The sequence below is a fragment of the Phascolarctos cinereus genome, unplaced genomic scaffold, assembly GCF_003287225.1.
Source record: "Phascolarctos cinereus isolate Bilbo 61053 unplaced genomic scaffold, phaCin_HiC Scaffold_4;HRSCAF=312, whole genome shotgun sequence".
NCBI classification, from domain to species: domain Eukaryota; kingdom Metazoa; phylum Chordata; class Mammalia; order Diprotodontia; family Phascolarctidae; genus Phascolarctos; species Phascolarctos cinereus.
In genome coordinates, this window is record NW_027555847.1 from 465,883,791 (window position 1) to 465,906,305 (window position 22,515).

Genomic DNA, 22,515 nt, shown 5'->3' on the forward strand with positions numbered 1-22,515 from the left:
CACAGCTAATAAGCGTCTGAGGCAGGCTTTGAACTCAGGTCTTCCTGACTCCTAGCCGGGCATTCTATCCATTGTGTCACCTCCCTCCCTCTTGGCAGCTGCTCCTCTACCAATACATAGTGGTATCATCTCTGCAAGATAGAGTCATAGAGAGACACTGAGAGGGTCTTGCCCAGGGTCACACAGCCAGTGTGGATCAGTCAAGACTTGAACCCAGGGCTTCATGACTCCAAGGTGAGCTGTCTATCCACTACTCCAGTCTGCCTCTCTGGCTAATGCCATGAATGTATACAATTGAAAGACTGGATCATAAGATTTAATGCTGAAGGGACCATCAAGATCTTCTTATTAGTGACATGAGGGATGATGACCAGAGAAGCTGGAAAGAAAGCCTGAGAGATATTGAAAGCAAAGTATTGGTCGATGAGTTGGAGGCACTGACCTGTAAATCAATGTTTGTGGTAGATTCAGAGCACATGTCTACAGTAGGGTTTGACCTGAAACAGATGAAACTAAAAATGAACATGGCATTCCAAGTTCATTTTTGCCTTTGGGAGGCATGCATGTTTTTATGAAAAATCAGGGAAGGCCTAGCAACAATGCTTAGAATATTGAGCAAAGGAATCTAGTGGTTAATTCCTAATGTTAGAGGTTTGGGGAAATTAATTTACATCAACCTCCTTGGGCTCAGGAGTCAATCTCTAGACTGTGAGCCTGCTGGGATATCACCCCCATTTGGAAATACAAGAGGACACAGCTAGAATCATAAAATTACAGAAGGCTCCCTTCCTAGTTCCTTCTTTTTTTATGTGTTTCACTTCTATGGTCCTGTTAGAATACAAATCCTGCATTATTTATATCCTTGTCAATCTGTGAGAGACATTCATTCATCTTCCATTTGATTCTGTGCTGCATAGTGGGGAAGATGGCATGAATGGAGACCACCACCTGGAGACAAACACATACCCTTTGTTCTTCTGATCACACACAGCTGATTAAAATCAGCTTCTGGAACTCCTTATTCCATTCATTTGACTGGTCAATCAATCAACAAACATTTATGGAAGGCTTACCATGAGCCAGACACTGAACTGAGTACTGAGGATACAAAGAAAGGTAAAACCATTTAAACCAACTATTAAGTCAATGAAAGGTAGCTAGGTGAATAGAGCACTGGGTTTGGAATCAAGAAGACTCATCTTCATGAGTTCAAATCCAGCCTCAGACACTTACTAGCTGTGTGTACTGGGCAAGTCACTGGACCCTGTTTACCTCAGTTCACATCTGTAAAAATGAACTGGAGAAGGAAATGACAAGCCACTCCAGTATCTTGGCCAAGAAAACCCCAAATGGGGTCATGAAGAGTCAAATGTGACTAAACAACCCCTACATCACCTCCTACCCAAAGATAAACATAAACACCTCAAGGATAGAGACTGCTTTGTTTGTATTTATCACCAGTGGTTTGTACCAACTAGGCACTTAATGTATATTTCGTGGATTGGCGTAAGAAATTAGATGGGAATTATTTGGGAGTTTTTCAGAGCTGCAGACAATATGCAAAGTCTAGCAGATGATAGAAAAAAAGTTTAGATACTCAGAAATTCATGAGATATGTGTATAATATTGTATAATATCCACATAATTTATTTTAACACCATAATAATTCAGACTTCTTCTCTGGCATGAAGGGAGGGCCAAAAACTTTTATGCGGATTTTCCAGATCCTGGGGGGTGTGGGGTGTGTGTGCCCTGAGCAGGATGTGGATGGGATAGCTGTATTCAATTACCATTTATTCAGAACCTCCAAGTGCTAAGTATTCTAGATACAAAGAAAGAAGGCCTACCTTGCCCTGAAAGAACCTGCAATCTACTAAGAAAATACAACATTTACCCAGATAAGTAAGCGCAAGATAATTTTAAGAGTGAAAGAAAACTAGCCCAGGAGCATAATATGGAGAGAAAATTGAGAGTCCAACAGAGGTGAAAGGACTTGACCATGCGGCTCAACTAGTGACAGAGCTGAGACGAAAATGTCCATCTTTTGCTGGACTATATGAAGCTTTCCCCTTCCTGCCCAAAAGGCAGTGACCACTTCCTCCTCTGAGCAACTTGATCAAGCATTGCCCTCTAGGTCCTCAAGAGTGGCCCTTTTACTGAATCCAAACTTTACAGAACAAATCTAGCATTTACTGTAGGCTCCCTTGGGTTGTTATTTTCTTTTCCCCTGTGTGGCCTGTCTTCCCAGATAGACTGAAGGCCCCTTGAGGGCAGACACTCTGGCTTTTTTTTTTATAGCTCCAACAGCTGTACAGAGCAGCACTTAATAACATTGATAGTGATGAGGATAGTAGGCCTGGGCAGGGAGCTTGTAGGGAAATGGACACCTCAAACTGGGGAAAAAAGATACTAGCCCAACTACAATCAGACCTGGATCTAATTCCCTCTGTCACCTTTATAGTCTGCTATTCCAAAATTCAGTCTCCCCGCTCTGACACTTATTATCTCTGTGATCTTAGATAAGCTAGATTACTTCTCTGGGTACCTCAGTATTCCAGTTTCCGATTATGTCAATCGATACTAACTGGGTGACCATGGACCTGTTATGTAATCTTTCTGAGCCTCATTTTACTGATCTGTAAAAATGGGGATTGTAGTAGTTACAATCCCTACCTCAGAGCCATTGTAATAATCAAATGAGATAATCTCCAAAAAGTGTTTTTTAAACTTAAATACCATATAAATGTCTGTTACAGCTATTGTTGTTGTGTCATTATAAGTATTAAGGTAAGGAGACTGCACTGTATAACCTCCAAGATTTCTTCCAGTTCTGATTGTATGACCTCTAACCACTGTACCCCATAAAACTCTTCTATGTCTTCCTGTTGCAGCCACTAGACCATGGCTTGCCTAGCATCAATGTCTGCTACTTTCCCTTAGCTTAGCTACAAATAGGAATTGGCCTTTATAAAATGTTTTAACTAGCAACTAAGGGAAAGAGGTAAAAACACCACACAGTGCAGAAAGGTCAGGTTACAGAGACTAGAAATCTGATCTTGGGATTCCCCTAATCTTCCATAAAAGGAATAGCAAATTATTGGCTAAGCCATCCTGCTCCTATTTCCCTGACCTTTGGCCTCATTCTCACATGGAGTTCTCTACAGGTTATCAAGGGACACTGCTCAGGTCAAACTCAAAGCCCAATCCAAAACAAAGTCTTGGCTCTTCTTCCTATGAAACTACCTATAGTTTCTGCTTGGTCACTATGATAGAAAACTACTTCCCACTTGATTTAGTGAATATTGTATATACCATATTCTGTTCTCATAGTCCCTCTACTTGTCATGTTTCATGAGGAAGGAGGTATGTTTCATTGCTGTTCTCCAGCGCCTTCCCTGGTTTTTCAGTTACTCAGGGTTCTCCTTCCTTTTAATGATATTTACATTTACAATGGGTAGCCAGGTGGTACAGTGGATAGAACAATAAGCCTGGAGTCAGGAAGACCTGAATTCAAATCCAGCCTCAGACCTGGGCAAGTTACTGAACCCTGTTTGCCTCAGTTTCCTCATCTGTAAAATAAGCTAGAGAAGGAAATGGCAAACCACTCCAGTATCTTTTCCAAGAAAACCCCAAATTAGGTCACAAAGAGTCAGAAACAACTGAAAAGGACTGAAAGACAGCAATATTCACAATGCTATAGACATTGCATATATTGGTTGTACTTAGGTTCATACGACTCTTCCTCTGCCTTTCTCTATTTCTCATAGTGATCATTTCTTGCTGAACACTTATTCTATTACATTCATATATCATAGTTTTTTCAACTATTTCCCAGCCAATGAGTACATACTTTATTTTTCATCCCTTGCTATAACCACCCATTTTTCCAGAGTGATAGAAATCCTTCAGATACCAGAGTGACATCAGGGTTACAATATACAAGCCAATTCAAGAAATATTTTTTAAACAACTACTTATTTGCAATGATCTGGAGATATAAAGAAAGAAAGAAAAATCTTTGCCCTCAGGGAGCTTACATTCTATCCGCTTGAATTCCATGTATATCTGAAAATTGCGAGAGCAGTAGAGCCCTGAGTAGGGCCAGGGACCTGGGAGAAGTGCTAAAGAGGGAAGAATTCCTGAAGAGTGTTAGGCTAGTAAACTGCTTGCTTCTCATATCTTGATTAGGATATCATTATCTAACAAATACTTTTCTATTAGCATTTGCCACATAATCTGTAAATTGAGAATCATCATGGAGCAAGTGGAATATGCTCCACGAGATCTGTACTGCCCACTTACTTCATCATATTTGCAAGTGGAATCCCTAAATAGTACCATCTCCAGTCATCTTCTCTAGGTGTTTGGTATCCACATATTCATGAGTCCAGTCAAATGAGCAGGCTTGGCACAACAGAAACTATTCTGTCTTCTGAAGAATTAACCTTTTTCCCAGCTGTATTTAGTAACAAGTACTGACCCCTAGTGGCAGTGCAAATGACGCTTCTTTGTTATGTTAAATAACTTTAGATCTCTATTTTCCCAGAAATGTATATAATCCTCTTTAAAAAAACCACTATATTTTAAAATGTACATTATGTAATAAAAGTGTCCAATGTGATCACCATTTTAACAAAATCATCGTAATAAATTGTATTCTGATACTTGGATGGTTTGTGATTTCATTGATTAGGTATTTCCTCAAATGATGAGGCTCATTACTTCTCATCCTACGTGACTGTTGTCCTTGACCTTTTGTAAATCTTCCACAAAGGGTTCACCCAATGTACTGCAGGCATTATTTTAGATGTCTTGATGCTACGTGGAGCACATGGGCTAACCCTTGATCACACTACAGGATTAGCACAATTCCTTTTCTGGTTAGATATATACCTCATGAAATCTTTTACTTAATCTCTTCTAAGCAATTTTTGGTTGGTAATATTTTGTAGTCTACTCATGCTCACCATGTACCTGTCCATTGCCTTTTGGATGATCTTTCACTTCACTCTTTGAAGACTGGTATTTTCTTTTCCATGAATGACAGTGTAACATGGATTGACTCTGTCTCCACTCCTTTAGGGATAGGTCTGTTATATTTATTCCTACTAGAGGTTATTTGTAGTTCCCCAAGGGTGTTGAAAAGTCTCTTCACTGCCATTTGGCTCAAGCCAATGATTTGCCATGGACAAAAAAGACTTATTACAATAGCCATTCAACATCAATTGGAGACTATTGATTTTTGAAAATATTTCATCCAGGCCTTTGATTTATAGACCAATCATTGAGGTCATTAAAAGCACTACACAATATCTCAAAGATAGTTTAGCCCACTCTCCTTTTGTTCAGTTCTGGTCCTAGCTTAATGTCTATTTGCAGTATCTTCTCAGGATGTGTGCACTGATAACCCAAATCTATGGATTATTCATCCAAATGGATGGTAGGCATTCTATATCCAATGGGTTTTTCAAGTGTAGACAGGTCAAACTCCTTTCAGTGATTATAGCTGTCTGTTAGCTAGGCTATGTAATATTCCAAGTTTTGATATAATCAGTACCATGTCATCTGTAAAAATGAGAAACTGGTCTTAATCATCTATAGAGAATCTCATTATGATTTGAATTCCATACTAAACATCCCTCAGGATAAGGAAAAACACTTCTGGACAGTATACATCCCTATTGCATACCTTGATATGTATAATCAGAGGGTCATCAAACAAAGTTATCCCTGTTGTTACAACTTCCATTGGATTATAAATTATTTTAATGTATGCATGAGAAACATCTTGTTGGAGGACAGGTCTTCAGGCATTTTGTTCTTTCTAATCAAATGTCTTTTTATAGTTAATGATAACTAGAATGGGATCATGTATTTTTCTCATTTGTGTGACTGTAATAATATAGTTTCCTATTGAATGCCATTTGAAAAAAATCCCAATTATTCCCTTTGATTACCTTCATCAAGGATGACCTAGATAAGTGTATATATTGATCTTTTTAACATGTTGTAAAGCTAAGAAAGTAGGTGTATGGGTTGGTAGTAATATTTTCTTGGTTCCTTTTCTTTTTGTTAATAATAAGATTGAAGGGTTTTTTTTCCCTAAACTTCCTGTGTCTTTCCTTCTCTCAGATATCTTGAGAAACATTTCCTTGAAACCTTCAAAACTGCATTATCTCTAGGACAGACTTCTTTTTTATATACCTGACTTAGTTCAGCTGAGCTCCTCATTTCTTTTTTTTCTTGGATGTCATTTCTCCTTCTTCATACAACACTGCAATATATGTTATCTCCACTGTCATTTATGGGGAAAAAATTGTTGTAAAAATCTTTGCAGATCTTTCCCATTTTTTTTTGTCTGCTCACTGTTTTCCTTTGAGTTTTATCTTTATATGTCTTTGGGTGGTTGGCTTGGTTGTATCTTTCACCAAGCTTTCTACAAACTTGCCCCTTCCCCTCCCATGGGGCACACTTTTTTTTTATAAGGTGATGATTCTCATGATCTTTCAATAGTATTCAAAGGTACATTTGCTCTCAGTTGCAATATCTTTCCACTTAGCAAGGAGATCAAGTGTTTGAATGGATAAAGTTAGCACGGTTGCCAGCACATATTGGGCACTTAATAGACATTTATTGATTGAATGCTGAATAATTTGTAGGCACTTTTTGACCTCATTGTAGGAATCCACATATATCAGTTAACTTTCTTGGGAAATGGGGCTATTCCAAATCAATGTCTGTTTTTTATCCATTTCCTATTTTTTGGCATCTACAACTTGTTTAAATAGATCAAATTGAAGTTGCCTTAATTAGACAATATATATTCTCAATTTTAGTCTTCTCATTTGGCATTGATTTTAACAAGTTTACAGTCTGATTGTCCTCAAACAGCTAATTTAGAAGTGATTTTCACATCCATAAACAAGCATTTTCAATCTCTTCAAATATAATCATTTTTATTTGTGATTTTGTGTAATGCTTATCATATCCAGTGATTCCTAACTCTCTTTTCAAAGAAAGTATTCATGATAAATAGATACATGATTTCTATATAGTTTGTAAGCCTTTTGGATTCCTCATTTCCTATACTTGAATCATGTTTTTCAGCATATCTTTCACTGTACTCTAAGTGAAATACTCACATTTGTATTGAAGGCGTAAAATATTAAAATTTATGTTGGTTTAATTTAGATGTTTTTACTGAGTTCTCTGCAGAATTTATCTACCTTCTTATCCTGTGCAACAGATGTTGGTGCAAAAGTCATAGTTATTTTCAAAGTGGTCTTTTTACAAATACATGACTACTGCAATATGAGGCAACCAGAATCCTGTGAAAGATGCTTTTTTTTTAAACATATTTTTGTTTTGTTAAATGTTTCCCAATTACATGTAATCATTTTTTAACATTTATTTTTAAAAATTTTGGGTTCCAAATTCTCTCTCTCTGTCTCCCTCCTCTCTCTCTTCCTTGAGAAGGGAAGCAGTTTTATATCAATAATGCATGTGAAGTCACAAAAAACATGCTTCCATACTGGGCGAGGATCTCACAATTAAGAGTACCTATGCCCAAGTTAATGCTTATAGATTACCAAGAAATGATGATTCTTATCACTGTCTGCCCACTTTTCTGCCATTTTGTAGCTGTCACTATAAAAATCAAAGGAGGGTCACCCAGGACTGAGAGACATTTTGTATTTGTTTGTTTCAGAGTTTGCCATAACCAAAGAATTAATCACCATATTCTTACTGCTGATGAGTCTCTCTGTACTTATCTAGGCTTGCTTCAGGAAGTAATAATTTGAGGAAAAACAGAGTTCCCCATGTAGGGAAGAAAATCACATGTGTGGTGAGGATGCTGTCTTTGTGTGGCTCAAAGGGAGGCAGAATAGACATCTCTAGCCTTTTCTCTCCTCCCCATGCACCTTACCTTTTTCCAGGGGAGACACATTTATGCTAGGAAGGAAAATAGGAGGTTGGCCCTGGAGGCCACCACTTTGTTCACAGAGAGAAAGGGTACTAGCTAGAAGTATATCTGCCCTCTTAAATATTTTTCATCTATGGGATATGACTGATTTCCAGCTAACTTTTAGTTTCTTTGTCATTTTGGGTGGGAGGGAGGATTCCAAGCTCTATATCCAAGACCCAATACCAATTCCACAATGAACACACATAGCAAAGAAGTCCATTTATCCAAATCATAGCAAAACAGGAATCAGAGAAGGTATACATAGGAAAATGTACACCAGGCAATACAAAGTGAAGGAGCAAGATAACTCAGCTCAACCAAGAAAGATTGTCCTTAATCTCACCCAAGGGAAACTCCCTGAAGTCTCTAGAGTAGCAAGCTGGGAATAAGGGTACAATGAAGACTTTGAGCTCCTTTCACATCTTCCCAGAGTGTTTCTTTTAGTGACCTGAAGTAGGGTTAGTTATTCTATTTTTTCTCTCAAAACTGGAAGCTGATTTCACACTTGAAGAAAACTCTCACTTGTGGAGTCCCAAAGGAGAACTACCTCTTAAAGAACCCCCAAAGTAGGAATGGCTGAGAACTGAAGCTCTTATGCTCTCAACAGGTCTGCTGTGCTACTTACATAGGACAGGGCCTTCATCTACACCAAGAGAGTCCTGCATCAATGGGCATTAAGACAGGAGTTATATAAATAATAGCTAGCATTTATATCACGCTTTAAGGCTTGCAAAACACTCTGCAAATATTATCTCGTTTTATCCTCACAACAAGGTAGGTACTCGTATTGTCCCCATTATACAGTTGAGAAAACTGAGGCTGAGGAGGGTTAAATCCAGCACTATATCCACTGTGTCACCTAGTTGCCTCAAAAATAGATAGAAGCTGCTGCCAGGACTGTATTTAAAGGCCTTTCAGCCTGGTGAAACCTGTTAAAGCTTATGCTCTACATACATAGCTTTTGAGAAGCCAGAATCAACTCCACGCCAAGATCTTTTGAAGTGGGACTTTGTGGACAAAATCAGCTCCAAATTTTTGAAATTCTTAAATGCCATGATAGAGGCTGAATTCAGGTAGTCTTCACCAATGGCCATTATTCCTTTGGGAATGTCCTATCCCCAGGTTTTATTCAGTTATTCCCATAGCATATATAAGAGGGAGCTATAAAGCTCCCTGAACCAATGAAGATTTATTTGTAGAAGCATAATGCATGATAAACTTCATTAAAATAACTATTACTATTTTAATGAAATATAATAATTTAATGAAATGAGATATTGTAAAGCTCCCTAAACCAATGAAGATTATTTATTTGTAAAAATATAATGAATGATACATTTAATATTAGAAACATGTATTTATATCAATCATAATTTTAATTCATTTTAGGGGACGGAATCCTAAAGTTGGAAAGGCCATGAAGAGGTTTACTTCTCTACACTCCAACTTCTCCACACCTGATAAATGGATCCTCTCTATAGTATGTCCATGTTCTGTTTTCCCATTTTAAGCAATGAGGTCCTCACTTTCTCACAAGGTGATCTATTCCATTTTCAGGTGGAATAAATCTGAAGTCTAATTGTTAGGGAATTTGTACCTTGTAATGGGCTGAAATTGGTCTTCCTTTATTGTCTATTCATTGCCTTTCTAGCAGAGTGTTTCTCATCCCTTTTATACATGAAGAGGATTAGGATTTATGTTGTGACACTGATCCACCGTCACTATCCTTTAGCAAAGCCTCTTAGCTGTTCTTAAAAACTATATCACTGGGGGTTTGTTCAGCTGTAAGCTTTGCTCAAGAATAAAGTGATGAACATCGGGTTAAGGGGACAGCTTTTGGCCTGTTTTAATGCTTTACTATAGTGTGGGGGTGTTGCTGGGCTCTCAGATGCTATGCCATCAGAGAGTTCAAGCTCTGGCAAGTTTTACCAAAGTGGAATGGCTTCAAGTATGGGGCTGGTGGCAGACCTGTGCCTGTCATCTAAGTACCAGTCTAGCTGAGGGTAGAGAGAGGTTCACCACCAGAGAGTTGGCTGGCCATGCATTAATTACTTTTTTTAATCATTGAAACACATGAAAAATGGAGAAGCCACAATCTATACCAAAGAAAGGAATATCCATAGCCCCCAACCTTTCAAAGTATGAATGTAACACTGACTATCACAGATATCATGACCATTTGGTTTTAAGATTATGAACTAAGCTATTTTGCCCCATAAGACACAAATACATATACATATGAAATTAATTTCATCAAAATAATAATGATAATTATAATGATAATTATAGTTAGCATTTATGTAATACTGTAAGGTCTGCAAAACACTCTACAAATATTAACTCCTTTTATCCTCACTACAAACCTGGAAATAGGTGCCATTTATTATTATCCCCATTTTAAGTATGGAGAAACTCAGGCTAAGTAGTTAAAAGTGACTTGCTCAGAGTCACAGTTACACATGTCTGAGGCAGGATTTGAACTCAGGCTTTCTGGACTGCTATTCAAGCAGTCCATCCACTGTGTCACCCAGCTATCAAAAATGGCAAGAAAGCATGCCCATTTGAAACTATTTTTTGACCAATATTTTGTTTCAAAATGGTAGACAACTACAAATCAAACTTAAGGTTTACTTTGATACCCAATAAATGTAACTCCAATTCTTTGTCTGAAGATCTTAGTTCAATTATTAGTTGACTTGGACATGTCTTCTGTAACAACCAAGAATACAAGTATCCTCCCTTTATGCTGATGGCATGGCTCTATTGCCTTTGACTAACAGAAGCAACTTAGAAGTTATTTTAGAATTATGACCAAATGACTTTCTATATAGTCCATTAGAATCAACAAGTAGAGAACCCTGCTTTATTCATGGAGCAGCCCATACCTACCAGCCTCTATTCATCCAAACACAGTGCTTAAAACCCTGTAGAGAGGTGATATGACTATCATACACCAAATATACTGTTCTGTAGACCCAACTCCTTGCTCTGGGCATCCTTAAACACTGTTTCCAATCTTCTGATCCATTCTCTACCTGTCTTGTGTGTGTGTGTGTGTGTGTGTGTGTGTGTGTGTGTGTGACTTGAACTTGACCTATGCATTTACAATGTCCTAATCTTGCCCAACTTGGACCTTTGAACATTGACTCAGAATCATAGATTCTTCACCGCAAAGCCAACCTAGTCCAACCAGAATCCTTCCTACAATGTCAAGGACAAATGATCACCCAGCTCCTGATGGCAAAACTCTGGCAAGAGGAAACCTACCACTTGCATACAAGATACATATATGTTAATTGGAAGGTAATCTCAGAGAAAACACACGTCATGGGACATGTGGGGAAAATGGGAAAAGTCTTTTACAGAAAGTGGAATTTGAACTGAATCTTGAAGGAAGCCAGGAGACAGAGTGGAGGAAGGAAAGCTTTCTGAAAATAGGGACAGCTGATGAAAAGGCTTGGCTTCAGAAGTCATGTGTGTGGGGAAGAGCAAGAAGACCAGCATCACTGCATTGTAGAGAATGTGAAAGAGTAAAGTGTAAGAAGTCTGGAAAAGTAAGAAAGAAGCTAAGTTGTGTGGGACTTTAAAAACCAGGAAGAAAATTTTATGTTTGATCCTGGAGGTAATAGAGAACCACTGAAGTTTACTGAAAGGTGTGTGTGACACGTAGTAGGTGCTAAATAAATGTTCTTTGAATGAATCATTGAAATTAATCCGTAGCTGGTGCTTAACTAACAGAAAGGGATGAGAAAGGCATTGACAGAATCAAGGACCTGAACTCAAGAGGAGTGAGCATGGCGTACCATCCTTCCTTCCTTAATGGAAACATTTAGGATTCAGGAAACAAATTAGTGGTTGATAAAGGATTAATTAAAATTAATCTCTGAGCTTGAATCATCATTTGATCTTGCAAATATTTACCCTTCTCCCACTGGATATGAGTCCCTCTGACACTTCTACTTTATTCATGAACAGCCTCTGTCTTTACCTGTAATGACTGATAAATATGGATAAAAACACCTCAGACTAGATTTGTCTGGGGGCAGGGGAGGGGAGGTGTCATAGTAATTGAATTTCTTCCTGCTCAGGATGGAAGCAGAGTTTTCCTTACTTTACATGGTTTGGAGGCACTTCAGAGAAGTTTTGTTTTGTTGTTTCCAGAAAGTTCAACATGAAACAGAGGGGAGAATGATGAAATGAGTTTGAAACCTTCTGAAGCAGGAGGTGCAGTTCTCTATCAAAAATGGAAGCAGAATTAGCTTCATCTGGGCAGCAAGGGAACCTAGAGGCCACTCTCCAAACATCTTTTCACTATGCCAATACCAGACAGGAAAGGGCCAAGATTTAGAGCTGGAAATGAGCTTTGGTATGGTCTAATCCAACCCAACCCTCTCATTTTACAGATGAGGAAACTAGAACCCAGAAAAGGAAAGTGACTTGCTCCAAGACTCACCTGGTAAGAGAACCAGAATTTGAACCCAGGTGTTTTGATTTTAAATCCATTGTTCTATCTGCTACCCCATACCGACTCTAGTTAAATCCCTGTGTTTTATAGATGAAACCTGGTGAGGTGCAAGGACTTAAAGTCAAGCATCATTTCAGCCATTTTTTTCTATGGGAAGAGAAGCAGGTCAAGACAATATGAGGCTTACCCATCTAGTAGCTTACACAGGACAGATATCAAAGGTCCTAACATTATGTCACGAGACAGGATAAATAACTACTACCTTCATCTCTTAAATTGAAATGAAATAAAAATACTTATTCAGTATTTCTTAAGTGGCAATAAGCTTTGGTTGACATGAGAGGCCATGTGTTACAGGGGGAAAAAGCACTGGTTTTAGAGTCAGAAGACCTGGGTTCAAATCCTGCCTCTGACACTAATTGCCTGTCGACCTTGACTCCCTGAACCTCACTTGTCTTATCTGTAAAATGAAGGGACTGGATTAAATAGCTTATGAAGACCTTTCTTGCTCAAGAACTGTGATCCTACATGCAAAAGAGAGTGAAAGACAGATGGGCAGACAAAGAGAGAGAGAGAGAGAGAGAGAGAGAGAGAGAGAGAGAGAGAGAGAGAGAGAGAGAGAGAGAGAGAGAGACAGAGAGAGATAGAGATCCACACAGGTGAAATCCCAGATTCTTAAAGCATTGCTGTACCTCGCCATTCACTCAATATACTGAGCTGACTTGGACTAAACAACAGCAAAGGGGTATCGCCAGTGCCCTATACTATGCACAACCCAGCAAGAGAATAGAAATAAAGGCTTTTTGCTTTGAAATTGTGATATTCTTGGAGAAACTAGGACAAATCTAGTGACTGCTAGGTACTCCGATCTGCCTAACTGGCTTAGGCTATAATTAGGTAGCAGCAGGTGGTATATATCAGCAACCTACTAACTTTGGAATGAAAGCACAGCATTCCTCTCCATATGCCCTGTCACTTAACAAGTATAATGGCCATTTAATCAAATGCAGCCAAAGTAGCCGGTGACCCATATATTGCCCAAGACCTTCCAGCCGGTAGTAGCCTGGCCAATGATAGTTACCAAATTAAGGTACTAAGGAAAATATGGAATCAGATCAACTTCTTGTGCTGAAAATCACCTTCAAGTCACATATTTGAATATTAATCACATATGTAGAACGAATCCCAACCTTTATATGCACTGTACTGTCTGATCACTGTGTGACTTAGCTCAAAGGCAAGTGAAAAATCAATAGCAACCAAGTGACAACTCTTTGGTGCTTCAGTTTTTGCCCCTGTATGACAGGGCAGGGTAGGGCCTGAGCAAAACTGATAAATAAGTAAGATTATCTTTGGTGCTTTCCCACTCCCCTGTTTTTGATCTTCTCTCATCCTCTGTGTTTTCTGCCCCTCAATTTCCTGGACACTTGGTGTGGCTCAAAGTCTCTCATTTTGGCATTCTGTCTTCTAAGGACTCCCTCTCCTTCATTTGTGTCCCGTGCTCCAAAATTGCCTTTCTTTTTTCTACTGCCTCCCCAATCAAAGCTCTAAACTGTGAGTCTTAACTCAGTACTTGTAGGAAAACAATCTAATTAAACCAAGTAAAAGGTGTAAATGACTAGTGGGTCTTAAGTCTCTCAGGGGTGTTTGTCTTATGAAATATTTGCACATTAAGGATTCATTAACCCAAATGAATTGCTACTTAGTAAAGTTTCAAACTGTGTCAAGTGAAGAATTTCAAAGAGAGAGAGACTTGGAAGAATTTCTGAGTCCCGTGTATCATATCCACCAAGCCCAAGTAGGAAACATGATGTTTGCTCCCAACTAATTCCACTTTTGAGAAGATTAAATGAGATAATGCTAATAATGAGATATTGAGATCATATTAGCAGTGGGTTTAGGAGTCTTAGAAATACAGAATATAAAAGAGAAACTTATTTCATAATAAAGTCTCCTAGACTCTCAATTACCCAGTTGTCACAGAGCACATGACATTGGGCACAAACTCAGCCTTACACTGTTTACACTGGAGCAGTGTGCAAAAACACAAGAGATCATGGTATTATATAGATCCATTCATTAACAGAATCTGGTAACTGTCTTGTGCCTTTCATCCACAAAAAGGCCCAAAGCTCTTTAAAAACATTCTCTCATTATCTTTATTATCCCTTTTTTCCCCCTTCTGTGGAGCAAGCAGGCAGACCTTTGAATTAGCACCCCAAGGATTGTGCTGTACAAGCCTGACTACGGTCAGCTCTATAAGCTAAGCCATCTGGGGGAAGAGAAGAAATCTACATGCATTAAATGGTTCGTCAGTTTAATCTCGTTTCAGATGATGTCAACAGGTAGACTCTTTTACTCCCCTAGAAGATTCTGTTGCGATAGGAAAGTCTGAGTTTGAATTCTAGATCAGATCCCTTAAAAGCTGTGTGACCCTGGGATTTCTGTTCTTTAGTTTCCTCCTTTATAAGATAAGACAAGATAATATCTAACATCTCTTTCACCTCTAACCCTATGATCCTATAAGAATTCTTGAGGTAGATAGGCTAGCTCCTAAAATAATGGAAGGGTGAGGAAATGGACCTCTATCTAGATAAATGCCCTTAAGGAAGAGTAGGCAAACCATTTTCTTGCTCTCAGAAAACAGTTTATGGAGATAGCCCTCAGTGGCTAATGGAAAAGTAAAGACCTAAGTAAAAATCTATAAGGTAGAGAAAACTAGAATATTTGGATTCAGGAGTATAACTGTCTCTCAGAGAATAAAACACGTATAGTATTACCTAAAAAATATTTCAAGTTTCCTACATAGCCTTATCTTAAATGTACACCAAGAGAGATCATGAGAGACATGGAATCATAAAATTTACATTTGGAAAGGAGCAAAAAGTTCATTGGTCTAACTTCCCACCCAATGTAGGAATCCTTCTACTACAACAAACACCTTTCAGTCAGAAATCTAAATCTCTTTTTGGATTTCTCCTGCTTCTCCATTTTCTACTTTTCAGATGCCCAAGTAGAGTTTTAAGGGACAGAGTTGTCATCCAACTTGGTTTTCAGGGATATCATCCCAATTCACAGAATAAAGTTATATTTTAAAGAGAAGCAGAGTCACCTATGAATCAAACAGTTGGCAGTTTTATTATATTTGCCTGCCTTTTAATTTTACTATATTGCAACTGCTTTAATCCAGATCCCTGAATGTAAGAATGATATTCTCAGTGGATTTTCAACCCCCTCATACATTATGAATATCTGGCAGAATACAAATGTGTCAGTTAGGCAGATGTGAATGCCTTTGGCAGCATATTATTACCCCAATCAGCAGAAAAAAATAATATTTGTGTGATATTAAAACAAAATTAATATCAAGATGTGAATTACATGAAAAAGCTTTATGTTGTAATTAATAAGACTTGTAAACAACCCAGCATAATTAGCACCTTAATTAGGAAATGACCCATAATTTTTGATTAAAAAACAGTAAGGAAAGTGATTACAAGTCACATTCACTTGAAGAAGTGAGAAACTGAAGATAGATTTTTAAAAGACATTGTTCGATATTACCGTTTGCTGCTCTGGGGCAGGGGTGGGGGCTGTTATTGAAGCACTGTTGTTCACATAATGTCACTCCTTTGGGTAGGAGTGATTTGTTGGTGTGGAAGGGTGGTCGAAACCAGGGATTTGGCAGCCACTTTTAGTGGGTCAGGATAGGAGAGCTGCATCAGACAGACATCAACACCCCTCTCCCTGCCCCACTCTCCTCCCAACTTAAGGGGATATTTGCTTTGGAAAGATTCCATAAAATAGAGATACAGGTTTTGTCTACATTAGGGACCCACATGGAACAGGAGATGAAAATCCCTTGCCATTGGGGCCATCATTGCTATTGTAACAGAATTTTCTATAGCCAAATTGGCATTTCCATATCACAGTGGAGATCTCACTTTGTGCCATTTGTGATGGTGGGCTAAACCCTCCAATTCAAGCCAGAGCCCCTGTAGAAAGGAATTTCCAATGAAATTGTATTGCATCTTTGGTTTTTAATTTGAATCATTCATCCCATGTAGTTACAGACTAATTCATTGTTTTTTGACCTTTTGACTAAAATCAAGGATTTTTTTTTTTAGTTTGAATTGGTTGGATCAAGTCAACAGATTGCCCCTCCTTTTGAGATGTATAAATATAGCCTGGAAGGCAGATTTCCTTTTGAAGGCAACGTAGTAGTGCAGGTTCCTCACCCCTTGTATAGTGGAAAGAATATTGACTTGGGAGCTAGCAGGCCCTGGGTTCAAATATGAACTCTGATATTCACTATCTGTACAATCTTCAGCAACTAATTTAACTTTCCTGTGTGCCTCTATTCTCTCTGTAAAATGCCAGAATAGAGTGGCTTCTTAGGTCCATTTCAGCTCTTGATCTATGGTCCTTCCTTCTTGGAAGTAGAGAAAGTAGAGAAAGCAAGGCATAAATGGGCTGACAAGTTCTTCCCTTATGTCCACACAGCAAATCAGCAGAACCGTACCACATGAGTTTTAATAGGAGACAGACCTCTGCCCCTCAGAGATGAAGCTTCCCAGATCTCCTTTGGCTAAACAGGCTAGATTCTTTGTTATTTACTCTAGGTCTCTTCTTCCAAATAAATTGAAGGAAAATAAACTTTAAAATTAGTGTAAGGTAACTAATGTGAATTAAGTATGGAATTGTTACTATGTAAATCAGTAACTACCAACGTGAGAGGTGCAGAGAAAATGGAGGGTTTTGACTGGAAAGAGGAAAATAACATGATCACAGATTTGTTAGATCTGTCAGGTACCTTAGACATCAAGTCCATTTCAAAAACAAGGAAACTGAAAATGTTTAAATGCTTTACAACATTTTAGTAATGAGCATAAATTGGTTTAACTTTAAAATAGCCATTCTAATCAGGTTTTAAAAGAAAAACAAAATGCTGGTGCTGAAAAGGACCTGAGAATAACCCCCTCACTTTGTAGATGAAGGACTTGTCCCAGGTCACCCAGTTCACAAGTGTCAGAGCCAGACCTTGAACTTGGGCCTTCTGACCCTGACCCCAATGCTTCTTTCCTACATATACCCAAGCCCTTGAGCTTCCAAGCACAGCATATTGCATTCTTTGCAATATAGGATAGAGCTAACTGGAAAATCAGGTGGGGTGTGAGATGATAGAGCTAAAGCTTAAGAAGAGCTCTGCTACAAAATGTTGTAGGTAAAATTTTTAATTACCAATTTTTAGATAAGATTATTAAGTACTGAGTTGTAGGAGATATTTTTAATTATTTCATTGTTTGAATCTAGCCTTGCACGACAAGACATGTATTGCTTAGATAACCAGACTAGTGTAATGCTTAACAAGAACCCTGGGTTGTACTGACCTCAGAAAACTTCAAGGGACCCAAATATTGATGTTTGGAAGGTTCAGTTAATTTCTGGTTTTCTGAGTTCATTTTAATTATTCTATGTGAAGTTTAATGGACCTATGTGACTTATTCAGAAAACTTACCATGTATTATCCAATCAACTATTGTTCATTTGCTTCTTTGATTATGTCCTATATAATGCACAGCTTTTAGAAGTTTGGGGGCAGCAAGCCACCTATTTCGGCTGTCCTCTCTGTTGGGCGACTTAACAAACTTCTTCTTAAATTACTTCTGTTTAGCAATATTTTGTTCTCAGTGCACAATGTCAAACCAGGCCCCCTACACATTCTATGCCTCCGTCTGCCATATATTGTACTATACAGCAGACCAAACCAAGGTTCTCCAGCATAGTCTCTCTGTCTCATTGTGATACTGAAAACTTAACATACCTATGTTATCCTTGTCCTCTAAGCTTGAGATTATAAGAGAGTTCTATTGGGAGACAAGTTCCTCTGGATCAATGAATCAATCAAGGAGCCCTTCATTAAAGGCCTATTAGTAGCAGGCCTTCTACCAGAATTGGAGGATGGAAATATTAATAAAATGAAATCAATGGTCCCTACTTGCCAGGAGCTTACGTTCAGTCTCTACATTGCCAATGATCTTAGAACAGATGGACCAGGAAGCACTAAATTCACACAACCTGATGACTTTGCACAACCCTGCCTCACTTAAATCCAATTCACTTGCAAGTCATGACATCACCTTCCCAGTGTCATGGTCCTCTTTGAGAACAAAGGACAAACAACAATAATAGTGCCTGATATTTGTGATCCTTGGGACCTGGGGAACAGGGTGGAGGAGGGGGAACCCTGGCTTTCTGATGGTCCCTAGGGGCTCTGGCCATGGGGAAGGGTCCTGCCTACAGCTCCTTGGGAGGATTTGAACACAATTCACACAACCTGGTGTTGGCCGGAGATTAATTTTCTTTTATCATCGATCACAAAATAGGAGTCCCTAGCCCCACAGGAAATGCCATCACTGCACCTCATCTGTACCTGTAGGTTTTCTTAATTTCTTCTTGTGATGCCCCCTTCTGTAGACCAAGAATTTCATATAAAGCTTCTCCAGATGTCGACATAGCCCGCTGCCTTTGATCAGCCATCTGACTTGCGTATTGATCAGACTGCAAAACCGGAGAAAAGATAACCACAAGGGTTACACACACTGGGTTCTACTTTCTGAACTTTCTGATTTTTTGTTTTTTTAAATCCCTTTGTAAAATGACGGCCTTGGGATGAGTTTTGTGTGCCAGTAGCAAAACAAGAGTCAAAAAGAGTTAGGGCACTAACTGGAACACATAGATAAAGAAAGACAAAGCATTGTGCAAAGAAGGACCCAGTGAGCACAGATCATAGAAAGCTATTCTTGATACACCAGGTAAAAGTAGATTTTTGTTGTTGTTATTATTGTTCCAAATTATTTTTACTGGCCATTGAGACAACTCCAAATTTATCAGGCAATCCTTTGCCTTACTTTGTCTGTGGCTTTAGAGATGCAGTCATTATTAATAAAGAGGTCACTTTTTTTTAATAAATTTATTTATTTTTAGTTTTCAACATTCACTTCCACAAGATTTTGAGTTCCAAATTTTCACCCCATCTCATCCCTCCCCCCACCCCAAGATGGCATGCATTCTGAATATCCCTTCCCCTAGTCTGTCCTCTCTTCTATCTCTTCCCCCCACCCCTTATCCCCTTCCCCTTCTATTTTCCTGTAGGGCAGGATAGACTTCTGTACCATTTCCTGTATTTCTTACTTCCCAGTAGCATGTGAAAACATTTTTTTAAACATATGTTTTTAAAACTTTAGGTTTCAGATTTTTTTTTCTTCCTCCCTCCCCACCCACCCTCACTGAAAAGGCAAGCAACTCAATATAGGTTGTACATGTGCAGTTATGCAAAACACTTCCATGGTAGACATGTTGTGAAAAACTAACTCTATTTCCCTTAATCCTATCCTTCCCTCCCATTTATTGTATTCTTTCTTTTGACCCTGTCCCTCCTCAGAACTATTTACTTCTGATTACACACCCTTTCCCAGTCTGCCCTCCTCTCTATCATCCCCCTGCTCTCTTGTCCTCTTCTCCCCCTATTTTCATGTAGGGTAAGACAGATTTCCATACCCAATTGAATGTGTATGTTATTCTCTCCTTAAGCCAAATCCTATGAGAATAAGATTCACTCATTCCCTCTTACCTTCCCCCGTTTCCCCTCCACTGTAAGAGACTTTTCTTTTCTGGTTTGCTTTTTTTGTGTGTGTGAGATAATTTACCCCATTCTACCTCTCCCATTCTTCTTCTCCGAGTATAATCCTCCCTCATCCCTTAATTTTATTCTCCAGATAAGACAAGGGGTCACTTTTTTAAAAAAATCTGTGCTTCCTTAGATACTAAAGACAGAAAATATCTTTTAGCAGAGTCCCACGAGGAAGCCAGGTCAGATTTTCTCTAGAGATTTGGAGTCTCAAGATCATAGCCATAACGAGGATATGGTGACTGGGGCTTTGTCCCAGGTTGCTGAATTTAGAGGGTGAATATTTAATTCATGTATATAATATGATAGTCCTTAGAATAGTCAGCTATATAAAATAACAGAGCTAGCAAGAACAGTTAGTTAAAATAGGAAGCTGTCAGATGGCAGGCTAGGGATGAGCTTCTTCACCACCCTGCACAATCTTTCCATACCCCACCCCTTTGTGGCAGCCTCAACTTATCCTGAGGATACCAGGAATCTCTATCTGCTTCCAGCAGGGTGGTAGCCTTTGCCCTGCTTTTTTTCCTGCCTCCTCCCCCCGAAGGCATGCTTTCGGCTTCTTGTCCCATACATGGATTATTATTACCATACTTGCCCAAGATGCAGATAGGAATTTCCAGCTGAGCCTACCTCCCACCCCTGCTCCATTTTACAGATGAGGAAGCCGAGGGCTAAAGAAGTAATTGCCTCAAAGGTTGCATGTGTAAGTGTCACACAATGGTAACTTTCTGAGATGGGATTTGAACACAGGGCTTCCTGACTTCAATCAAGCCCAGCACACTAGCTGCTACTCTACCCTGCTTTGTTGAAGGCCTGTTGGAAAAAGCCAGATCTGCCAGGGTAAAGTAGCAGCAGAGAGGCATGACTTTGGGTGGGGAGGAGAATGGACAAGGACCCCCAGGTTTCCCCCTCTTGGGGTGGGAGCACCAGAACACCTCATCTAGGCTTGCAGACATCAGGTAGTACCAGGTCCTGCCAGGGGAGGTGCTGGCAACTTTGCTCTGAAACCTTGACATTGGTTATCTGGTGGGGGTCTCAGTGCCTGAAGGAGGCCATCTCCAGTTGTCCAGATCTGTACCTTATCACTAGACCCAGATGACTCCGGAGGAGAAGTGAGGCTGGTGATTTTGCACAACTCTCCCTCACTTAAATCCAATTCACTTGCAAGTCATGACATCACCTTCCTGGTGTCATGGTTCTCTTTGAAAACAAAGGACAAACAACAACAAGGACAGTACCTGATACTTGTGATCCTTGGGGCCTGAGGGACAGGATGGGGGAGGAGGGAACCCTGGCTTTCTGGGGATCCTTTGGGGCTCTCGCCACGGGGAGGGGTCCTGCCTACCAGCTCTTTGGGAGGATTTGAACACAAACCTTAGGCGTTGTCCTGGGCACATCAGAGGGCTCTGTTGGGCTCCCTTCTTACTCTTCCCCCTTTGCACTCCCGCCCTGTTGCACTTTGGAGGGCCAATCCCCCTCTGTAGCTGGAGGAGCCCTGGGTACACAGCAGAAAGGAAGCCCCATCCTTCGCTCAGGGCCCTGGGAGGAGTGCACAATGGAGCACCCCATTCCACCAGCCACAACAGCAGAGACCAGAAGCTGGAAGGGACCTTACAAGCCATCCAGTCCAGTCCTTTCATTTTACAGATGAGGAAACTGAGGCCCAAAGAATCGACTTACCTGGGGTCATTTGAACCCAGATCTCCTTGACTGCAAGTCCAGCACTCTTATCCGCTGCACTATGCTGTCTTAGAGACACATAAGGGATGCCCATGTTCCCATCCTCACCCTCTATCTCCATTCCCACTGCAATTCTCAGGGCTCTCCAGTAAACTGAGTCTCAGAGAGTTTAAGTGATTTTGCCCAATACCACATAAGTAGGAATTAGCAGAGCTAAGATGCAAACTCAGATCCCTTTATTTACTCCAAGTCCAGGGCTCTTTCCACTGCATCAGGAGTTTCAGTATTTTAAGAAGAACTCAACCCTCAATAGGCCCTGAAAGCTCAGATTCTGGAGCTACAGAGCTACCCGCCCTGCCCCCAACCTGTGCAGGCAACCGTCAGCCTGGAGCATCTGAGACCCTGCAGTGTAAAAGCAGGGATTCCTCTGGGGCTCCAGATAAGACTGCTTCTGAGTTAAGGATTATAGGGTCATTGGACTCAAAGCTGGAGGAGACCTCAGAGATCCCCCTAGTCCAAGAGCTCTTCATCTTCTTCATACTCATGGCAGTCTGCTGCAACCTATGGACCCCTTCTCAAAAGAATGTTTTAGAAGTTATAAATACAGTACATAGGCTCACAAAAGAAATTGGTATTGATACGTAGTTATCAAAACTTTTTAAAAAATTAAGTTCATGGACCTCAGATTACAGATGAGTAAATTGAGGCATAGTG

The 22,515-nt window shown here is 39.6% G+C and overlaps 1 protein-coding gene across 7 annotated transcripts in view; it reads right to left on the minus strand.

Annotated features, from left to right (window-relative positions):
* DNAJC5B (DnaJ heat shock protein family (Hsp40) member C5 beta) overlaps positions 1-22,515 on the minus strand; it is a 116,417-nt gene that overhangs the window by 27,511 nt on the left and 66,391 nt on the right. For 4 of the 7 annotated variants that reach the window (XM_021002125.2, XM_021002123.2, XM_078153383.1 and 1 more), the window contains one exon: positions 18,865-18,992. The exons of 2 other annotated variants lie outside the window; for them this stretch is intronic. In XM_021002125.2, the coding sequence (XP_020857784.1) occupies positions 18,865-18,971 (107 nt within the window). In that variant the 5' untranslated portion in view covers positions 18,972-18,992. Of the gene's footprint in view, positions 1-18,864; positions 18,993-21,495; positions 21,568-22,515 lie in introns of those variants that run through there. One more of the 7 variants, XM_021002127.2, reaches the window with a different exon arrangement.